We start from the raw sequence: 21,530 nt of genomic DNA, 5'->3' as shown, positions 1-21,530 counted from the left end.
TCTTCCTGAATTTCCAACACTCCCTCCCTTCCTCAGAGTGGGGCACTTCTACCTCCAGGACAGATTGCCATGCATGGGTCTCTGATGCAGAGGGCAACATGCAGTACAGAAGGGTTATTCCTTTTTCCTTCATCCTTCAGATTGACTGCTGCCTTTCCTTCTGCCAAACGTCACCTTCACATTTCCTAGAGGGCAGGAGGATAAGGCTCTCACCGTAATTTCTCGTTTTCAGGAGATCTCTCATCCCACTATCACTCAAGTACACTTTCTCAGGCACCCAGAGACAGTGCAAGACTTCCTGCATTTTTTTGTTTTCATCCATCTCAACAACAGATACCCACAAGCAAAGGCACAACCCTTCCTAAGACCCTTCCTTTGGCATACAGAGAATTAGACCAAAGATAATCTGAAATTGTTTGTAGAAATAGGCCTGGGATCCTTTAAAACTGAAAACAAGCTTTCAAACAATAGGGATGTTTTTACAAATGAAGTGTAACATGCAACCTTTTTGACTAAATAATGAAAAAAATTAAGTTGCCCTTTTATTCAACACCTATTACACTGAAGTAATGGGTTGGTGAAAAATATGTGGCGTGCCACCTATTTCCAGAAGGGAAAAAGTAAAGGAAGGCGAGCACGTTTTTTCTGCACAGCAATCCTTTTCCAGAGGACACTCACCTGGCTTTGCTGGCTCTTGTTGGTAAAGCCCTTCTGTCTCCGGGGGTTGATGGCAATGCGGTGCCGGGCAGCGGAGGTGTCCAGGCAGCCGAGGGGACTGGCAGGGATGGTGAAGTCAATGGGAAGGGAGCTGCTGCCCCGTGAGCCCGCAGCCCCTACAGCAGCAGAGGCTGAAGGACTGATGGGCCGAGAGGAAGCTTCAGAAGGTATCTGTAAAACACAGACATGCCGCTGTACGTTTTGCTCACCCTCACCACAGCTCTGAAACATCATTCCTTTGCTAGCTTACTTTGTTTCAGAAGCCTGAAATGGCTGTGTCTTTGGACATAAATCCGTACTTTAATGTCTAATGCATGTCTAATGTCTATGCACATCTAAAGTTGTTTCTTCATTGTGATTCCTCAGTTCTGCATGTTCACAGCTGTATATTACACAGAAATGAGAAATGCTCACTGCAAGTGCCTCAGCTGCCCCTTCCCATTTACTATCTGAGAAGCCATTTGCAATATATATATGCACCAGCAGGAGACACTGGTGCAGTTTTTATAGCTGCCTTTTCTTCCAGACAATGAGACACAATGCAGGAATGTATTATTAAAAAGCCACAATACTATGGGTATTTTCTCCTCATTCTTTCTACTTCTGAGAAAGTTACCACAACCACTTTGCTCTTAACATCACTCTCCAGAATAAAAACCAATGATTCTCTCCAACACGTCTCCCAGAACCATCTCCCACACAGTGATGTGGATCTTGTCCTCATATCAGTGCTTCTCTGGGGAACTAAATGGCAGCAACCTTAGATTAAATGATCAAAATACAGCGTTTACAGAAGTGCTTGTAGAGAAACCCCTAAACATGTAGTGGGACTGGTACTGTTACTGATTTGAAATGCAGACCTGCAAAAAGTCACACATGCCCAACAAGTTTGATTCAGCCAAACACACTTGCTACTTTGGCTTCGGCCACAAAAGCATGTGAAACAGCCATGGACTCGGCATTCCAATTTTGGTTTGGTTTAAGCGTGAGATACTGCATGGAATGTAAAGCATATGTATGCTGATAAAGTTCTAAAGATACTGAGAGCATCTTACCAACTGAGCTACAAAAACTGTCTAAGTACATTGTTTTGTGTTTAAAGCAAGTAAAGCTCATTTCCTTATTCTCTATGCCATCATAGGTCTGAAACAAATTATAATAGAATGTCTGAAATTCTGCTCATGAAAGTTTTATACATTGTGAAAAGACAAAGAAGAATACATCTAGTAAATAAGTTATTACTAAAACTCTATAAGATCAATGTTATGCTAAACTCGAAAGGATCACATTCAAGTTCTTCTGCCTTTCAATTATGGAACCACGATTCTGCTTATTTAATATACAAACCACCTGAAACTAGCATCTGAGGCACTGCTGTTATAAATGGCAGATGTATATAGTCTATGCCACTGAGGATATTCAGGATATTTTTTTCCTGTGAGCATTGACTGATGATTGGTATCTTCTCTCACCAACAGTGGAGCAGAGACAGGCTTTGCGCACCAGTATTGAAGTGTAAGGTAGATTTGGTACTGGTTCTCATGCAGTGATGGGACCCTGCACAGACAGTGCTGTGAGACACATTTCCTACAGAGCGTTTGTGCCAAAAAATTGTTCCCGGCCACAGAAGTGGAGGCCCTGCTTTGGTTTTATTCACACTGGGCTGAAGACACCACTGAGGAAGTTAGATTTCTCTAAAGGCTCTCTGGCAAAGCAGCATCAGTGCTGGTCAATGTCCCTGCAAAGTCACCTGATACCGGCTTTGACAGCCTCAGATTTATCCCCAGTTAACCAGAAAGTGGGCATTTATAAATGCAGAAGCCTCCAAGAACTGACACAAGCGACGTATCAGGGTTTTTCACACAGCATGGAGGTCTTGAAAAGCCCAGTAACGTAGCAGAGGGCGAAGATGTTCAGTAATTATCCTCTGCATCAAAATCAAGGCAACAGTAAAATGTAAACTTTGTGTAGATTCACATTGCTTAGGAACAAATTTTCCTTTAATAAACGCAAACATGTTATTAAATGGAATAACTTTTGTTGAGTTCTTGGTGCTTTTCAACATTTTTCTCATCTTTGGGATGAGGTCATTCCATGTAGCAACTCGTTCTACTAGTTCAAATCTTGGCATTACACAAAGACCTACAAATGCTACTGAAAAAAACAACCAATGACTGCTTTGGAATTATGACTCTTATTTTTGATAAACATATTAGGAGGATTTCTGCTAAGCCAAACTGCTCACCAAAAAAATACTGGGGTAAAGAAACGGATGCTGCACTGTAGAAATTAGCCAGATTCCTATGGAGCTGGTAAGAAAAAGGAAGAACCCTTCAGCAGGAGAATTCTCTAAAGTACGGAAGAGGGAAAAAAGTTTTCTTCTGTTCCCACCTTTCTTTCTCACAGGGGATGAGGATGAAAGACCGAAATAGCTCTGAAACTGCAATGTCGGAAAGAAAAGGTTTTTTTTACACTGTAAGGAATAAACAGTATGCAGGCTTACAGAACGGAGTATTTTAGTAAAAGTGTAAAACAGGAGCTGCGTTAACAAAAGATACGTGAAAGTAACAATAAGGAAGGTATGTTATTAGAAAGTAATGGTAATCTAAGTTACTTAGATCAGTTTGGGCTCTAGAGGTGTCTGACCAGAAGTCAGCTAGAAGTGGGAATCATTACTTTATCTTTCCATTCTTAAATGAAAGGATCCAGGGATGACTATGCAGAAAAACACCTGGTCTCAACCGTGGGCAGGGAAGCTGAGCTGGTATCCCTCTCCCTTTTCAAAGGCTGGAGAAGGAGGAGATGGGAGGGAGTTTCCTTAGCAGTGGGCTGGCACTAAGCGTTTCAGAGCGTGGGGTGGGCAGGAACTCTACTCAGCTCCAACCAGCAGGGACAGTCAAGGAGAATACCAACAAGGGACCTAGCAAAAACATGACCTCGATACATTTTGCCAGGCTGGTCAAGGAATAGAATGTGTTCGCCTGACAGCAGAACTTGCTCTTGTGACAGTCACTTGTCATCCAGAGTAAATGGCAAATCAGTGCAGACCTTCTCCTGAGGAATATGTGGTGTAAAAAGGACGGACCCTGCACTTACTGCCAGTGATGAGAAGCAGGCCGTTGCTTGCAAGCCACTGGTGGACAGGTGTTATTAAGCTGTAAGTGCTGCTGGGTATTTGGGCACTGGGTCATGGAAGAGGAAATGAAGTGCTTCTAGTCCTCCTATCCTATCCAGTTTTCTGCTTTGTAACTTTAAAGACTTATACTGTGTTACAGAGCTGCCTACACTGTTCACACAAACTCCTTACCAGTAGATTTCTGCCTTTCTTTATTTGGTTCTTACTGAAAACTCTGTGAGAGATATGATTTCAATACCCTTGGCACCACACTGGACTGTTCGTGGACAGTTTGCTACAACATACTCTAACCCAGGATAGATAAAATGAGTACTGTAATGGCTCCATACAGACATCACACATGCTATCTCAGGAAAGTTTATTAGCAGGAAGAGTAGCTATTTACCTGTTCATCTTCACTGTCTGTCCCGCCTAAACTCAAAGAGCTATGACGTTGAACAGGGTTGGAGGACTGTGGGATAAAATAAGGAAGAGGGTAAGTCAAGGGAAGGATCACAACGAATTACCTGGGACTGGGTGTGCAGCATTAAAATTATGAAAAAATACAAGAGGAAAGTTATAGGAAGGGTGACTTCAAAGTCCCTACCTCACAGAATACCTCTCATTTGTTCACTGGAGACCAGACATGAGGTAGGGGAACTTTATCCTGCGACAAGATATGCCTTCAAGGTTGACCTCAAAGAACCAAAACGCTCTGCTGGGTGTATATGCAACAGGGCAACATGCACTTTAATGAGGAATTGAACCAACACATTTTTAGAAGTTATTTTAGTTTTGGGCTTATTGTTTTAAGAACTTTGAATTGACAAATGCTTGCATATTCACTCAAATCCAAAATCATGCATCTGCTGTAGAATGGCAGCATAAGATAACTCTAAGTCTCTCTTAGAGTCCCATCAACACCTATTCTCATCAGGCTCATGGGATTCTAACTTGCCTGTCAGTTCAAATAATATTGCCCTGATTCTGAACTGTTTCATTCTAAAACCAGTAATTGTTTAAGATTCTTCTGCAGTCCCATTACGTTTGTTTTCCCTATTAGCTTTAAAACACCATAAATATCTTCCTCTTTCGTATGTGCAGGAAACTGCCAATCTGTCCAGCTCTTCGGTGCTCAAAGACATGGGAAGTCTGCGCAGCATGTGTATTTCAGCTTGTTCTCAGCCTCGAAGTAGTACAGTCACACTAACACAACACTCACCCATGAATTCTTCACTTTTTATGCTTTCTGCCCTATGGACCTGCCAGGGGACACCGCCTTGCCCACAGGCATTCAGAGTTGTCCTATCAACTGACTTACTCTCCTCTTTCCTTTACAATATAGGTCGCAACTGCCCCAGCAGAGGTCTACATAAAGCCCAGAAGACTGTACTTGTATCCCTCACAGTGACGAGTCCACCATACTCGTAGATAACTCATTCTAGTTCTCACTGATGGGTACAGTCACAAGGTGTCTGGCAGTAGAAAGAGCTTTAAACCACCAGGCAGTTCATTAGTGCAAACAGACATTAATGAACCAAAGAATTATGCTCGTTCCTCATTCACAAATGTGTGCCTAAAATGGATGACGCCAGTGGTGTTTTATACAAACATCGTGTCTAAATACCATAGGATTGCAAAAAATAAACAGAGTAAAAAATGGCATCGAAACACATCTTTGTGGGTACAGAGGTTTTATCACAAGTGAACAAAAAGGCCTTTCCCCTCCTCAAACGGATTCTATTTTTTCGGTGCAGAAGATCACTAAAGTGATGTACCAACTGTACCTTGCTTGGTGAATCAGTCAGAACTTCATGAAGGGTTGAAATGTCAGGAGGGCTTCTGGGTAATCCATCATCTTCCGAAACTGTGCCGGCATCTTCCGTTTTCTTTCCAGTGATAACAAGCGGAGGAGATCCAAGCCTGATGTTTTGCTGCAGCTGAAGCTGTGGTTAAAGAGCAATTTAGACTTTCAATGGCATTATCTACATTTTGGAAACTTTTATCCCAGTTGCTCCTATTAGACATGAGGAGTCTTTTATTTAACAAAAATATTTGAAGGAACAAGCTATTCACAGGAAAAAAAAAAAAAGAAACATTAATTAAATTTTATTTAATTATATCTATCAAGGATCCATAGTTAGAACAGACTCCCATGCAAAACTAACATAAAAATTAGCTTTATTCAGTAAGTTATCCAAGACAAATTTCACCAGGCAAGAAAATTCATAGCAGTATAACTAAGTTCAGATTTAAAGTTTTATCTTAGGTTCAAACATTCTCTAAACGATTACATGTGCCAGGACACCCAAATAGTCCCACAAAGTACTGTGAGCCAGCAGTCCCCAACCCCAGGCTTATGAGGACAACTCTTCTTCCCAAACCCCTTCCAAATCCCGTCAGCTTGTCACCATCCTCTGCTGCACAAATCAGCAAGATCCACTTCTTACAGAAAGAGAACTTTATTCAGTTTCTGGTCCACCCTAACAAGCTGCTTGTTCATTTGCCCCAGCATCACATCACGGTTCTGTCTACAGCAAGAATGATAACAACAGTCAGGAACAACTTTGTTTGTAAAGGAGTATAGAGATTCTTTTCCAAGCCTGCACAAAAGAACGCTCTGGCAGGCCCTGACCCTCAAAAAGAAAACAAAGTCTGTAACCTCACAAGGAGCCAGATGTTCCCTCAAACTAAAAAAGCTCCAAACTCAGGAAACACCCTTACTAAAACTCCTGGCTTAAGTATTTTGACTATGTCAAAGCTGGAATACAGACAAGGTCTGAACAGCATTCTTGTGCTTCAACTAAAAAGACCTCATTTGAACATCCCCGGGATAAACATGCAGACCTCATTTTTTTTTTTTTAATGGTTCTTTGCTTATTGAACTAACTTTGTAAATTCTACACCTAAATTTTAGGCTGTTCTCAAAGCTATGCATTCACTTCTATTCCTTTAAAACAGATTTAAGCAGCTGTCATTCAGTGGGATTCATTTGGAACATAACTCCTATAGCTCAAGCAGTTACACAGGGTAGCACAATGCCATCCTCAACCTCCAGGCCCCCAATTTAAATGGCTTTCCCTCCTTCTTACCCTCATCAGTCAAATAAGTATCACTGATACAGTCTGCACAAGCAGGACTGACAACAAACTGCACAAAGATTGCATTATATGGGCAAAAAGATATGACATACAACATATATGTGCATTTAATGGGAAGGAACACACAGTCAATTTTATTCTCCTCTCTCTTCACAACTTCCCATCTCTGAGCTACTAAATTTATTGCCTGCAGACAGTAAAGTGGTAGGTGAGGAACTGTGAATTTGCAGTCTTTCTTCTACTACTAGAAGTTAATCGATGCTGCTAAGAAAGTATCTGCTTTTGTTAATGCTTGGCTTTTAATCTGACAACAGTCAAACTCACAAAACCAAGCTATCTTTTAAGGCTATGAAAATAGTGCTGGAAGTATTAAGCTACCATGCAGGATGACACATGGATGAGGAGAGGGCACAGGGAGCTGGAGATAGCATGAAAAGAGCTTTTTTTCCTCATTGAAGTTCTATCATACACAAACATGACCTCCACTGCTGCTCCTATTGTTATGCAAAAAATACCCTGAATTGAAGATTGGCTTATTTTGCAGTCTCATGGAGGAACAAGTCTCTCTGTGCATCTTCTGTTTCTTAACGTGTGATGCAATTGTGTTTTGCAACATGAAGCTCACACTGGGCCAGGGAAGAATTTCAATGGCCTTTGGCTTCCTTATCAACAGTTTGTTTTGGTCTCTGGAAAAACCTTAAACTTTTATCTCAGTGCTCTGAGCTGGGTAACTATTTGAACGCAATTAGTGTAGCCAACAGTTGATAAGGGAGCTGTCAAGGAGGGATCGGTATGTGCTTTGGAAGAAGGAAATGACCTAGCAGAATACAGTATCTTCTGCTGGCAGAGAACGGAAGAATAATGATATAAATAAAGCTGTTGTTAATAATGACCTGACATATCCATCATCCCACACACTTGCACAGCCCTTCGTGCTAACATGTACTGTGGAAAAAAAACACAGCCAGAATTGCAAAAAACAAAACAAAAAACCAACAACTCCAAAAAACACCTTTCATAAAAAATAATAGATGAAGGGACGCTCTGCAGTACAGATAAGTGGCCTTAACCCAAAAGCAGCAGCTATGAAGTAAAGAATGGGAATTCCATTGGAAGAAGACTTACTCATTAAAGAAGGATTCAGTTCACAGACTGTTGGACACACATCAGTTGCACAGTATGGGACCTGGACAAGGCTGAAAACACCACAACTGTTCAAAGAAGCAGCTGCCAACAAGCAGAACAGATCCAAACATAGCAATTCTGCTTTGGATGCTTCAGTCAACAAAGATACACAGCAGAGGCAACAAGCAACAGAGTTTCCTAGGAGACAAGTAATAGAATGAAGCAGCACCATGAATGAAAGAAAGATGTTCTCACCTGCAAAGCTTTCACTCTTCCAGGTATGCACTCCTGAGATGACGTGTCACCTGCTGCACTTCCAGATACAGACTCAAAAATGAAGACGCTGTCATGGGACAAGGCTTTGTTTCCCATGTTTCCTTTGGGCCTAGAAGGAAGGAAGAACAGTTAATGCCATAGGTACAGCTCTCCAATACCATTCCTTGCATGGTGATCTTAAAGAAAAGGGGGTGAAATGCATCTCACTCAACTGCAAGCGAACTGTCTGAGGTAGTCATTGCTAGCTCCTTCTACACCCGGGAGGGAAGAGGAAGAACTTTTTAGGATGCTAATTGAATGGAAGTGTCTATTTTAGGATGCAAGCAGCATCAGCCTTGAACACACAGCCTAGTCTTTGTAGGTTAAAGAGGGAGTCCAGGGTGACAGGTCAGGTGATGACGACATTCAGTTCTTTCTGTCTGTATATATATAATTACAATCGGACTTGATGATCTTGAAGGTCTTTTCCAACCTAGATGATTTGATGATTTTCCTTGCATTTGCAAGAGAATTACTGTATTTTTGCCTGGCAGCAGCAAAAAGAGCATCGGATGAAATATATGTAGAATTAATTGTAAATTTTGTACAGATGAGTCTTTTATGTGCAATCATTTTTGTGCGACTCCAGGCAGTGTATTTTTATTTGCAGTGAAGTAAAAGACACGCTGTTAGTTAAACCCCTAGATGCTTTAGCTACTTTATTTCCAGCACTGCTTTCCCTGCGCAAAAGCACAACTCATTCATGTACAGCACCCCTGAAGCTGCTATACCTAAGGACATGATGGGGCTTTCAACCCAGCACTTTAACATTGCCATCAGGGAAGCTTTTCTATTTCCATTCAAAACTCACACCTCTCAGAAAACTAAGAGGTAGTGGCACATTATGCCCACACTTCTCCTTCACACATGACCAACCTCATCAATTCCCTGCAGCACCATGGCATTTGGTACATCTGGGGTTCAGTCTCTGGATATTATTCAAAAAAGACTGCATGTTAAATGAAAACAAAAAGGAGGAGGAGGAATAAGAAGAGTAGGAGGAGGAGGAAAAAGAAGTAAAACCAATACTTCTGTCTTAAGAACAACAAACAACGAGATTGTTTTAGGATTGGCTTTGGTATTCAGCATGCCAAGAATTGCAAGGCTCAGGACCTGACTACAGACCCTTCAAAGCTGTACTTCCATTGGCTTTCAAGATCAGGTCTTCCAAATGATTTGTCCAATCAGCCTCTCTTGGTATCTATAAAGTGTGCTCATGCCATGCAGAGTCTGGACAGGACAGGGTTTTCAAATAGCACAAACATACTCTTTTTTTTTTTTTTTTTTTTTTTTTTTTTTGCATAGTCCAACCAATCCTATGCCTAAGGGGAAAAAAAAATTGAGAGGTTTTACTGACTTCCTTCTGGTCTTACTAAACAGTTTTAAATCACTGAAGAGTAGGGAGAATAGGGCTGAGGAAAAGAGCAACTGGACTTGGAGAAGGGCAAGAGAAAAGTGTTCTCACTTACACAGTCTCTGGAGCAGACAGTTGACTTTAAGCCAGATCCCTCCTATGGGCTGGTGGGGTAAGCTCAGCCATTCCTAAACCTTTGGGACCAGGTTAGCTGAGTCACTACAACACTACAATTCCATTTACCCTAAGGAGGGGTTGTGTAGCTACTTGCTTACTCTGTTAATATTATGCTAACAAATGAAAGAAATAAATCATTGTTTACTTAAACACAAATTGTTTTATGATGCAGTTGCATAAGTACAGCAGAGAGAGTGGAGAATGGTAGGACAAGGAAGCACAAGGACCCAGAAGAAAGTAATATCCATAAGTAACTCCACCAGGAGAAACCAGCAGCGTCCAGCTGTACCTAATATCTTATTTTATGATACAGTACATTTGGCAGCAATGCTGATTTCATGAGTCTCACACTCATGGCTTCTGCCAGTGTCTTATGCATCCAATGTCCCCACCAACAACACACTGCAAACCCTGGGAGGTGGCCAGTGTGCTATCACAATTGGTCAGTCCAATCCGTAGCTCCACAATCCAAGGCCTAAAATACTCAAAGAGAGGCCTCGGTAGTTCACATGGAAGGAGGGGAAGGCTGGAAAGCAACCATGTTACAGGCTGCAGGATACCAACCTGTGACACCCCTGGTGAGAGACATAACCGTGTTCAGAGGGTTGTCCTATTCCAGAAATAGAGCCAAGCAATGTAAGTGTTGTTGTAGCATAGACGGTCTATGGTTATACATGAAGCGCTATTACTATTACGGTGTAAATTAATAGTTTAATTACTATTACAGTGCAAATTAACTAAGCAAAAAAAGGACAATTTTCTGAACTGACTCCATTCTGGGACCAGAGAATTGTTCTGGACACAAACCTCACTCATATGCACAGCCCTTCACAGTGGCTGACAAAACTAGAGGCCTTCTGTTGCTCCCTGTACCTAAATGGTTGTGCAAGAAAGTAAAACTAAGTAGCATTTTCATACTGAGAACACATAATGCTTTCTTTTCCCTTATCCCAACCAGAGGACACAGTTTATGCTAAAAAAGAGCAACTCAACTTGGCATATATTCCCTGCACTGCAGTGTTCAATCATTCTCCTCTTGTAAAGCTGATGATTATCAGACCTTCCAGGACAGATTTCAAAGACTAAAACCAATCAAAACAATCTGGGCTGTATTCAGTTTTACAGTCTACAAGGTTGGATCACCCCTGCCCCTGGCTGCCCTCCCCCTCTCCTCCATGTTGGCTTTTGAAGCAAGTAGCAAAGAAAGAGGAAATGCCTGGAATTCCTTCATCAGCATTAGGGCTTGTTTTGCACAAACTTGGACGGAGGCTGCTCCTAAGGGGCCAACTTGTGCTTTCATCCTATTGCAGCAAGAGGTCTGCTTTTATTTATTTATTTTCCTTCCCCGCCAGCTTACCCAGCCTCCTTCGGTGAATGAAGTGTGTTAGCATCGAGCACATAGATGCTGACATCCCTGATGGACTGGCTAGGTTTTAAGTTACTCTCCCCCCTGGGAGGTGGAGGTTCTTTCCTTTTCTTCTTGGCAAAGAAGTTCTTGAAAGTCTGAAATCTGGATTTTTTCTTTCCTGCAACATGACAAAAATGAAAATTTACGGAAGTTGGAGGTGTTGCTTAGCTTGGAGAAAGTTTTTTCCTAAATTCCGGAGGAAGCCTATGGAGAGCCATGAGCAGGAGCAGCCCATTCAGTTCTAATAAGCTGCTTTGTAAATAATTCAGTGCCAGAGTCCTGTGAAAGGTGAAGCTGCAGTTCTTAGACAGGCTGCCTATAAAGCAACACTGGCCTTCAGCTGACAATGGTGCTGCCTACTTAGGTTCCAGTTTATGAAAAATGCACCTTATGTAGAGAACACTTCTATCTACAACTGAACAGTGATAACACAAATCATACTCAGTATAGTTGCACTCTGAATGTCTTTAATTTGCTTTGTTTATTTCTGCTTTTTCTTTACTCAGTGCTGTAAGGACACAGAGAGTAAAGCTGGCAAGCGAATTAAAAAAACCCCAAAACCAAAATATCTGTTTCCACATTAAACCACTGCCCCAAATTAAAATCAGCTCCTCCAAGGTCAGTGGAGCAAGCTGAAATTAAGACACTCACCTGTAGGACATGAAACCCCCAAGCACAGCAGCTCCAAGAACACAGTTACAAAACTGTTGAGCTGACTGCAGATTTTCCACAGTTGTTGAAAAGAAATACAAAAAGAACAGCATAGACTGTAAGAGACATAATTGAGGTCATTCACTTCGAATAAACTAAGATATTTTATCATTATTGTTTATATTTTCTTTCAATGCACAAGAGCTGCATTTTATTTGTCACTGACTCTTACACTGAAGGGTCGGTTTGGAGTGGTCTGGGCCAAGCTATTGTACTAAGACCCTTGTGGTGGACATAAATGCATATGCAGAGCAATAACATCACTGCCTATCAGAGCCAAATTCATTGTTCAATTAATACTTTACAGCAGTTGGCATAATAAATGTTCACAGCTGGAAGATTCCTGAATAAGCAAGGCATTCTTTCCACAGTTATTGTCTTCTCCCAGTGAAGATTTAGTCAGCAATGCTCCTTCTCAACGTGTGCCCTGTACGTGCAGGGATTTCTGCCAACAAGCCTTATCAGGGCTGAAACTGTGCCACCACACAGCTGCATCACACACCACACAGTAGCCACTTTCAGAAGTAAACAATGACACTGAGATCTGCTCCCCCATCTCCTCGCGGCTCTCAGGCCCAGTGCCAGCAACATGCATCGTGACATACAAGAACGCAGCTGCCAAGGAAGACCTGCACTTTACTTTTCCACTGCTTTGGGCTGTCACTGGGACCGAGCTATCTTTCGAACAGTACAGTGTAAAACGGCCAATGGATTCATTGTTCACTGCCTATAAAGCAGTGATGTTCACCTAGTGATGAGATGTGGAGCTCCCGAGAAGGGTTTATCAGCAGAAGATCTCAAAAGCTGCTTATCAGGCAGTAAGCGAACCAGGTAGTCATGGAAAACAAACAGGATAAATTGACTCCCTAGGACTCCAGAGCTGAGCCCAAAGCTTTTGGATTGAAGACTCTCATGGAGCTCAATGAGTTTCATGCTGGGCCCAGAGAGAGAGGGTAAGAGAAGACACATCACACAGCAGTCAGAAGAGCATCGTGCCCACAGAGAACACAGCTATATTGATCGAGACTTTGGAGTCTTCAGAAACACCTCTCCATCATTACTGCCATTCACATCAGCAGTTACACAACTTACATGGTAAGCAATGGTCAGCAAATGGTCAGCAAATCTGACAAAGGGGAACTGGTTTACGTTAAATGAGCAAAACAAAAGATTAAACATTTTCATGAAGCAGTGCCCCACAATTACCAGTCCAGCAATGCCTGCATGTGCATTCTGAAGCCTCAAAGAGCAGAACAGCAGACTTGGCTGCATATGGAGATCTGTCCTACACCAGGCAGCCATCAGTGGTATGGACAGTGTGTTACTGGTGAGCACAATTAGATGCTAGTATTTCCAGAAGTAGCAGGTGAATGTTTGGAAAACAAACAAAAAAACCCACCAACAACAACAAAAGAAGTGATCCTAAAAACATCTAAGGGGAAGATATAAGAGAAACAGATATTAAGACCTACCACAAAGGAGAACACTGTCAGGGTACTACTCCAAACACTTGTTTAGATCAGAAATGGTGCTAACTTTAGAACAGAGACTACGGAAAGGATTTGAGACCACCGCCAATTAGTAAACCCCAGCTGGCATGGGACAATACCTGGGTATTGGTGCACGACACAGACACATTCGTTACTTCAGTGCCTCCTCTAGACTGCAGTGTGTTACTGATGTCAGGGCACACCCCTCCAGCAATAATTCTTCCTAAGCTGCATTCTGCTCAGCTGCGTATCTTCAGCTGCTTCAGAGTGAGAATCGCTACATTTCTCTCAGCTCCAGAGAATGGGCAATTGCCATATTATGGCATGAGAAAGATGACTGCTAAACACTTTATGCTGTGCAGAGATGAAAACCATGGGACTGCTCTGCACTGGAGCATTTGATGAAGAAGACACCATTCAGAAGGATGGTGTTCATATCAATGTCCTGCTGCAAACATTTGTGTATTGGTTCCGCACACCGTTAGCAGCGGTACATTTCCTTTACAGGTATCTACATTTAAGTGTGCTGTGATAAGGCCAATATATCACTAAATTGGTAGAGTGCTCTAACAACTCAACTAATAATATGCACAAAGATCTTACTGCTTAAAATGGAAGAAAGTTGTTGCATAACAAACATCTAGTCAAAACAGGGAGAGAAAACCCAAGCACAGACAACTGCCTATTCCCCACTCACCCACTGATAGATACTGACTCATCATTTCCGAACACCTGCAGTCATCAAAATTCCATGTTAAGGCATTAAAAATAAAATATTATATTTAAAGGCTACTGTCCTAACAAGAAAAAGCCTTCCTGAAAATGAATTGCTTATTCTAACTGATTTGGCTCATTAGCTTATGATAAGAGAAAAGGAGCAGGGATAAGCATCTGCTTACTCTGTAAAGTTTATACTGTGTTGGTTTTTTTCCTGTTTGTCCATTGCCTCTTTCATTGCTTCTCCTGTGCACTGAAAGAATCAACACTCTCTCTGCTCGCTGCATAGTTCTTTTCCATAACAACACAGAAGATAAGAAGATGCTCTTTCTTGTGCAAAATTGAGACTGTAAAAAGCAGAGGGTGTATCTGATTTGGGAGCTCAATGATCATACTTAAATGAAACAGTTCATTCAGAGATACTCTGTTCTCTCTGACTTCCTAAGGTGTGGCCAGGGCACACTTTCCATTTTTTTTCCCCTCCAAATCCAGTATTTTCACCAATAAAAATACAGGACTAAAAGCAAAGAAACCAACCAACAAAGCAGACAAGATTCTCAGAAGACGGCATTATTCTAGCTTCATTACAAACAGCATTGCCAGACAGGCAATAAAATCAAGGAATTCAGCAAGGATAGCATTGGATGCTGGTAGTTTGTGGACAGTTATGCTGTCTCTACTTGAAAGGAGCAGCACACACTAAAAGCCCTGTAAAACCAGTCAGACAATCAGAGAAAGCCCAAGAAATTAATCCAATTGACTTGGCTGTGAAAGCTGGGAATTTCAGCCCCCTAAAGCCTCTGGGTCACTGAAAGCTATGAAGAGGAAGAGGTGAGACAATTCTACATGGGATGTAAACAGAGGATATTTTTAAAAAGCAAGGTAGGATTTTTCAGGTGCAGTCAAGTGTCCCTTGAATAATTCTGTAATAGTGCAGCAACTTTTAACCTCCTTGAGGTTTGGTTCAGTTGGAGACAGAAATGTTACTGTTTCTCTTAGAGCCAACACTGATGACAGCAAGGGATTTCCTGCCTTCCTTGACACCAGGATTAGAATTTGATCTGTTTCCTGAACACTAGCAAACTAGCACAAAATCTGCATATGTGGGTTTTCTCACAAGGCCACCAGTGCATCACGAGCAACAGTGGCCAATGTGGTAAACCAGATTACAAATTTAGGAAACCAGCTGCTACTGAGCATCCGACATCACACTACCTTCACCCTTATCCATCTGCCATGCAAGGTTCAACTATGAGTCCCTTTGCCATTTGCTTCTCTCTTCTACCAATATTCTGTGGGCAGCAGATGTATTTCTAAAGAAAGAAGCAAGATGACTTTCAAAACACTGAAACATTGAAGACGATCGTGAAATGTTAGTCAAGGGAAAAAAAACTATCAAGTGGTATGATAGTCAACTGCTGAAATGCCCCAGCTTTCGTGGTATTCTTTGTATTTGCTTAGCTCCTCAACACCAGGCTGAACATTAGCACAGGGGATTTGCTTTAATTAAGACAACTCTGGCACGAGGTATTTCCCCTTCCTTCAGATTATTCCATTCTGTCAAGGTTGTTTGCATCAGCCCATGCCACTAGTTGACAAGATAAGTAACAAATGGCTGTCTGTGCCAAGACCAGAGCATAGGGCTGCAGTGGGGCACTCACAGCTCCCACAGACAGCCCCAGCACAACAGAGCTGGATTACAATGTCTATCACAGCAGACACGACAGCCAGCTCTTCAAGCTCCAGTGTCCTGTTTTCTGAAAATCCAAGGCAGAACCAGAAAATAACCAGAAAACAACTCTTCAGTAGGGCACATCAAATGCCTTTCCTATAATATTGCCAGCTGACAAAGCCACATGGAAAAAAAGTCAAAACAAAACTGCAAACCAGGTCCCTAGTGATGGCTCTCTAACCTGAAGAAAACAAACCTTGGCTTCCAAATCAGCTATACAACCAGATAACTCCTGCTTACCTGCATACTCTTCGGTCGTCTCCCCTGGTTCCGGTGACTGTATGACATCTGTTGGCCCCGTAGCCATGATATAGTCACTGAAATGGAGATTAAAGTATTAGTTAAATTTTAGTCCACCTTCCCTGCAGACTATGATTCCACCTCACTTGAAGAAAGAGTGTAGCTGGATCCTTTCTAAAGCTGCATTCCCAAATGCTCATCACAAACAGGGCTCATGCACTTATTTTGTATCTCAGCTACAGAACTCTTTTTCATTAGCACTTATTTCTCCAGTCAGAACTAATAGAGCAGCCTCACTTCGTGCCAGCACCTCTCTCTTTTTAAGAATCCAGGATCAAAGTTTGCATCTAATGAAAATGTGACCAGCAAGGTCCGTCACGCTCCCCAATGCCAGAATCACAAATCTTTATGCATGCTGTTTGCTACAGACTGACAGCTCCATGCACAGTTCCACGTACAAAGCATCTCAAGTAAGAGCTCTGCCGCCAGGGTTGGCGTATTACAGTGCCCTCACAGCAGGCAGCCTGTCAGCATTATTAAAATTAGTTAAGCATCAGCACTGAACCATCATCCTGGGCTATGCTACATTTGTGGAAACCAATAGATCAAATTTATTTTGGATCCAGTGCAACCAGCTTTTAGCCACAAGCTTTGAAACCTTATCGCATGCTGGGCTATTGATCAACCACATTAGCTGATGGCATCATCTTCCTCTCTGATGAAAACAAAAGTTCAGCCTAGTTTTAAGATCATTCAATGTTAACTGGCTCCACTTTGTATTTTCCAAGGCTCCTAAATGGGCGTCTGTCAGAAACAAAGGAACGAAGCAGCAGACCGCAAGAGTTACAGTACAAATGTCAAGCAACAATAGCAACGTGACAGCCTCGCACACAGCTCATAAATACTGTCCTTTGTTGGGGAAGATCCCTAAGTGATACCCTTACACCGCATGCAATTCCAACCTGCTGTGGAAGGACTTTAAGAGGAAGAAATCTTTACAAACAAATGAAAACACCCACAAACAAATCCTGCCTGCTTTTCTGCATGGTCGGACAATTTTCCACTTCAAAGCGGTACGCTACTGCCAACTTAAATTGCTTAGGTATCTACTTGGCCAGTTAGGGAACTACTGTATTTCTTCTCTATCAGCTACTCCTCCAATCTGCCTGTCATGCTGGAAAGCACCAGTGCTTCTCCCAGCCCATGGACAGCCCAGCACCTCAGAGAACCGCAGATAAAAACAAGGAGTGCAGAGGCGATGGGACTGGTGATGGGCTGCGGCTTTCTTCTGCTTCAGTTCATCTTTAGCAGTGGACATAGGAGTGCATTAATGCACTGTCGGTCCAAAAAATCTCATCTCATCTTGCGAAAAATACAATGAAAGTCATTGTAGGGATCAGGACTGGTTATACCTTTTCTAAATAAGATGCACTGAAGACAGTTTTGAAACAACCGTTAAACAATATTCAGAAGCAACCATAAGTAAGACTTCTAAGATTTTTTTTCTTTTGGACAATGATAATCACCCAACATTTCTCCGTTTTACCCTCAGGTCTCATCAACCATCCTTGGAAATGTCTGCATCTCCTGTGCATTTCAACTCAAATGGTCATGTGCAACCTTCTCGTTTAGACTCTGTGTTAAGAAGAAATTCTCATCCATTTCTTCCCCTTGATTTACATGTCATGCAGACTGACGTTACAATTTTTCTTTAGGGAAAGGAAAATGCATTTGAAATAAAGCATCAAGGAAGCACTCAATGAACATACAAGGACAAACTGGCAAGTCCCCACACTTGATCTTATTTTCACAGAACGTGAGTGGCACTGACATTTGGCTCTTTTGCACCCCTAACTTCTGATTTGTCCACCTTCAATACAATGAAAACATCTGAGATCCAGGTTTGTTTTTGCTGGCTCTACATTTATTTAAATCATTCCATCATCTCAGCTGCTTCCATCAGTCCCTGTAGACACTTCAACTGCTGTACTTACTACAAGTGCAAGCATTTATTTCCATTCGGTGCACCTTTTATACCAGTAGAACTATAATTGCAGGGCAGTTCAGCTCCGAGGCAATCTCTTCACAGGCAAATCAGCTCCTGCACTAACTCAATTTTATAGCTGAGCTCTCTGGGGCATATGGAGGTCAAGTGTCAATTGCAAGGGCGTATCGCCTGTCTGCAGAAGTGCCCTTACTTTGGACCCAATGCTGCCTTTGTAGACCTGATCACTGCATCATCATTCCAGTGAACTACACAGTGACTTGAGGTAAGGGAAACATCACAGGTTTTTCCATGTGGTTAGTTTAAAAAGCACTTAGGTGACAAGAAAAAATACAATATTTACAGTGAAAGTGTAAGTTCCATAATTTAAAGTTTCATGATGCAGCTGAAGGAAAGTTAGCATTTAGATGGTATTTAGATGTCAAATTCTGGTGGCAGTGTGTTTTATTTTACAAGGGAAAAGCCAGCAACATTTCTGGGCAACAAACCCTAGCCTGGGGATTAATGTAATGGAGAGAAAGAGGACAAAAACTCATCAATACCGATCCATGTGAGTGCACAAGCATTAACTGGTTGAACCCTCAGACATTGACCACTGCCAGCCCTTAATGACAGCTGCCAGACGCAGTGCTGCATGTGGCCAGGATGTATTGATACCGCACGTCCATTTCGATCAGCTGCACTACGCACATGCACCCTGCACGCTCCCCCAGAGCACCACACCATGAGACAAAGTTTTAAACAAATACTGTACGCTCACTGATTTTTAGTGAGAGAAGTACTGGGTGAAATGAATGGCCCTTTGGAGCAGCATTTTTGGTGCTTGTCTGGCAAGGAGATGCAAGGGGACAGCTGGGAGAAGGAGTCCACCAGAAGGCAAAGCAGAGGAAGCAATACAACCCCCACAAGGTTGCAGGGCTTTCTTTATTTCAAAGCAGGCAGCAGGAACTGGCTGGTAATCACTGCTATGCTCACCAGGTTTGGTGGTTTGGATCTGGGCTCCCTGCTATACCATACCCAGCTTCCATCCATCACCCTACTGTGGTGCGTTCACCTGTAGCTCTTCAACTCATGAGAGGAACTAATCAGCCTGGAGAGAAGGCACTGCCCACAAACAGGAGAAGCAGCCTTGCCTCTCTTTCACTGACTGGGGCAACTGGCAGATACTTGGAATGCTCTACAGTGACTGGGCACAAGAAATGCCACCCCAGGAGAGTTCTCTGAACGTTCCCTTTTCTCAGCTAAGTACATCACCTGAATACATATATCACATCGGAGGAAAATGCAAAAAGAAAATACAACTCCCTTCAATTCCTTGGTTTGTGTACTTAACTAAGCGCCTCCTGGGAAATCAGCCCTGTACAGCACCCAGGTTTCCTGCACTTAACAAAGACCCAAGACAAAGAGAAGATCTCTGCTCAGCCCCTCAGAGGGACACATATCCCTTGACACTTTGTGTGGTGAGATGGCTCAGCACAGGGGAACGCATGGCCTCCAGGCAGCCAGCCATGGCCAGCGTCCCCCAGTGCATGGCACTCTTCTGAGCACTAGGCCTCACAGAAGAGTGGGATGTAAGACAGGTATGTATTCAGATTACATTCTTCAGTGAAAGGTGACGGGTTAAATTTTTACTCTTCAAATTAAAGCACGTTAGAGGACTTTGCTCTGACAAAATGGGGTTGATTGCTTCTTCCCTGGGAACCCTACAAGCCAACTATCAATGGACTCATTAACCCACTGATAGTAAGTGCAGCAAAATTCTGTCTTCAGTTTCACCTCTGTAGCCCCACTAAAGGAGATTTCAGGGTCAGTCACAAAGAAGAACCAGAGCCCATGAGATTTCTGTTCCATTTGCGCATCCCTTGAGCCTATCAGATACAAGGTTTTGTTGGTCTCTGTACCCAGAGCCAGAACCTGACCCATCAGGTACACATTGAGCAGCGTGGGACCCCACAGACAGCTTTATTAAAAGGGGGTACTGACCTCACACAGCTCATCCCACTGGATGCACTCTTCCAGAGCACAGTGTTTCTAGGACAAATTTTCCATCTCTGACCCACAAGATGGTTTTGCCAGGCCATAGCTGGCATCACCACAGCCTGACTGTGGCTGCTTTATGTAGACAGAAGAGAATGGCACAAATAGAAGCTTACTTGAGGACTCTTGCTGCTGCCTCCACCGATGACAGCAAGAGGCGAGGAGTTTACAAAATGAATGAATACTGCTCACATAATTCTATGGAGAGAAGAAATGCTTAACAAAGTTTAAGGCCCTTTTCAAAGGATCACAAGTAATACGATAGTAGTAGTCTTCAGGAAGTCTAGATAAGCAGCTTATCGATAGAGCATCAATAAAAATGCTCTCCCAGGATCGAATAGGGGTCATAATTCTTCACAGCATCAGATAACAGTCAGCTGCTCCCCTCAAAGAGATATCCACAGCAAACAATGTTCACATAAAGAGATGTATTCACAGCTTTCACCCTGCGCTCAGCCAACACCCACTCCCCGTGCCCCATCCTCACACCTCAGCTTCCCAGCGAAGGCTTGCCAGAAGACAGCTCCCAGTGGGCTGGACTCTCTGTACCTAGAGTCTGCTTTGAGAAGCCTCTGTCTGACCGATTCTGAAGGATTTCTGCTATTCAGCAGCGCCTGAAGCAATATGTGCTGCCCTCCCGGCGAGTGTGTGTGTAACACTAATGGAAAGCAGCTGGTGGGCTGAAGCCGACTTCAAAAAAAAAAAAAAAAAAAAGTAGCAGGAGGAAATGCCTTTCATACAGTCACACGGGCTCAGTCTGTAATTGTGTGAGAAGCCAAAAGGATAAGAAGGGGGAAGGGCAAATGACAAAAACTATTTATAAGCTACAAGAGAAAACACAGTGGCAATGTGCTGTCAGCAGCCTCGAGCCGAGGGGGTTCAGCGCTCTGCCCCTGCCCTGCTCCCCAAGACGCCCTCATTCTCAGCACTAAACCACTGCAGCGTGGCCTCTGTGCACACAGGGACATGGCTGTGATGTATGGATGTGGACCTGTGTTAGCTTAAACCTGGGCAGGTACCAGCAGCTGAGCAGGTACCGATTTGCTCTTAGCTCAGAGATACCACTGATGTCCAAGCTACTGCAGCTTTGTGACAGTTGGCATCTGTACCAGCCACGCCAAGCTGCTGCCCTCATACCCCTAATTACTCTGCAATGCTCATTAGCAGGACACTGTGCCGCTGCTGTCAGTGCAGGGATCCCTACTGCACGCTTGCATCAGCACAGACAGCAGCACTAATATCCACCTGCTTACCAGGAGCTAAGCCAAGAGCTGCTTCTCTGACAG

The 21,530-nt window shown here is 42.9% G+C and overlaps 1 protein-coding gene across 8 annotated transcripts in view; it reads right to left on the bottom strand.

The window, feature by feature from the left end:
- KIAA1210 (acrosomal protein KIAA1210 homolog) overlaps positions 1–21,530 on the bottom strand; it is a 53,876-nt gene that overhangs the window by 10,903 nt on the left and 21,443 nt on the right. For 3 of the 8 annotated variants that reach the window (XM_046940792.1, XM_046940791.1, XM_046940788.1), the window contains exons 2-7: positions 16,203–16,279; positions 11,262–11,430; positions 8,314–8,443; positions 5,620–5,778; positions 4,239–4,304; positions 679–888 (exon numbers count right to left, since the gene is read on the bottom strand). In XM_046940792.1, the coding sequence (XP_046796748.1) occupies positions 679–888; positions 4,239–4,304; positions 5,620–5,778; positions 8,314–8,443; positions 11,262–11,430; positions 16,203–16,269 (801 nt within the window). In that variant the 5' untranslated portion in view covers positions 16,270–16,279. Of the gene's footprint in view, positions 1–678; positions 889–4,238; positions 4,305–5,619; positions 5,779–8,313; positions 8,444–11,261; positions 11,431–11,963; positions 12,151–16,202; positions 16,280–20,733; positions 20,905–21,530 lie in introns of those variants that run through there. The other 5 variants (XM_046940789.1, XM_046940790.1, XM_046940786.1 and 2 more) reach the window with 3 other exon arrangements.

This window comes from Gallus gallus, chromosome 4 (assembly GCF_016699485.2).
Source record: "Gallus gallus isolate bGalGal1 chromosome 4, bGalGal1.mat.broiler.GRCg7b, whole genome shotgun sequence".
In the NCBI taxonomy this organism is placed as follows: Eukaryota; Metazoa; Chordata; class Aves; order Galliformes; family Phasianidae; genus Gallus; species Gallus gallus.
The sequence above is the reverse complement of the archived record's forward strand: the minus strand, read 5'-3'. Positions and strand labels throughout refer to the sequence as shown.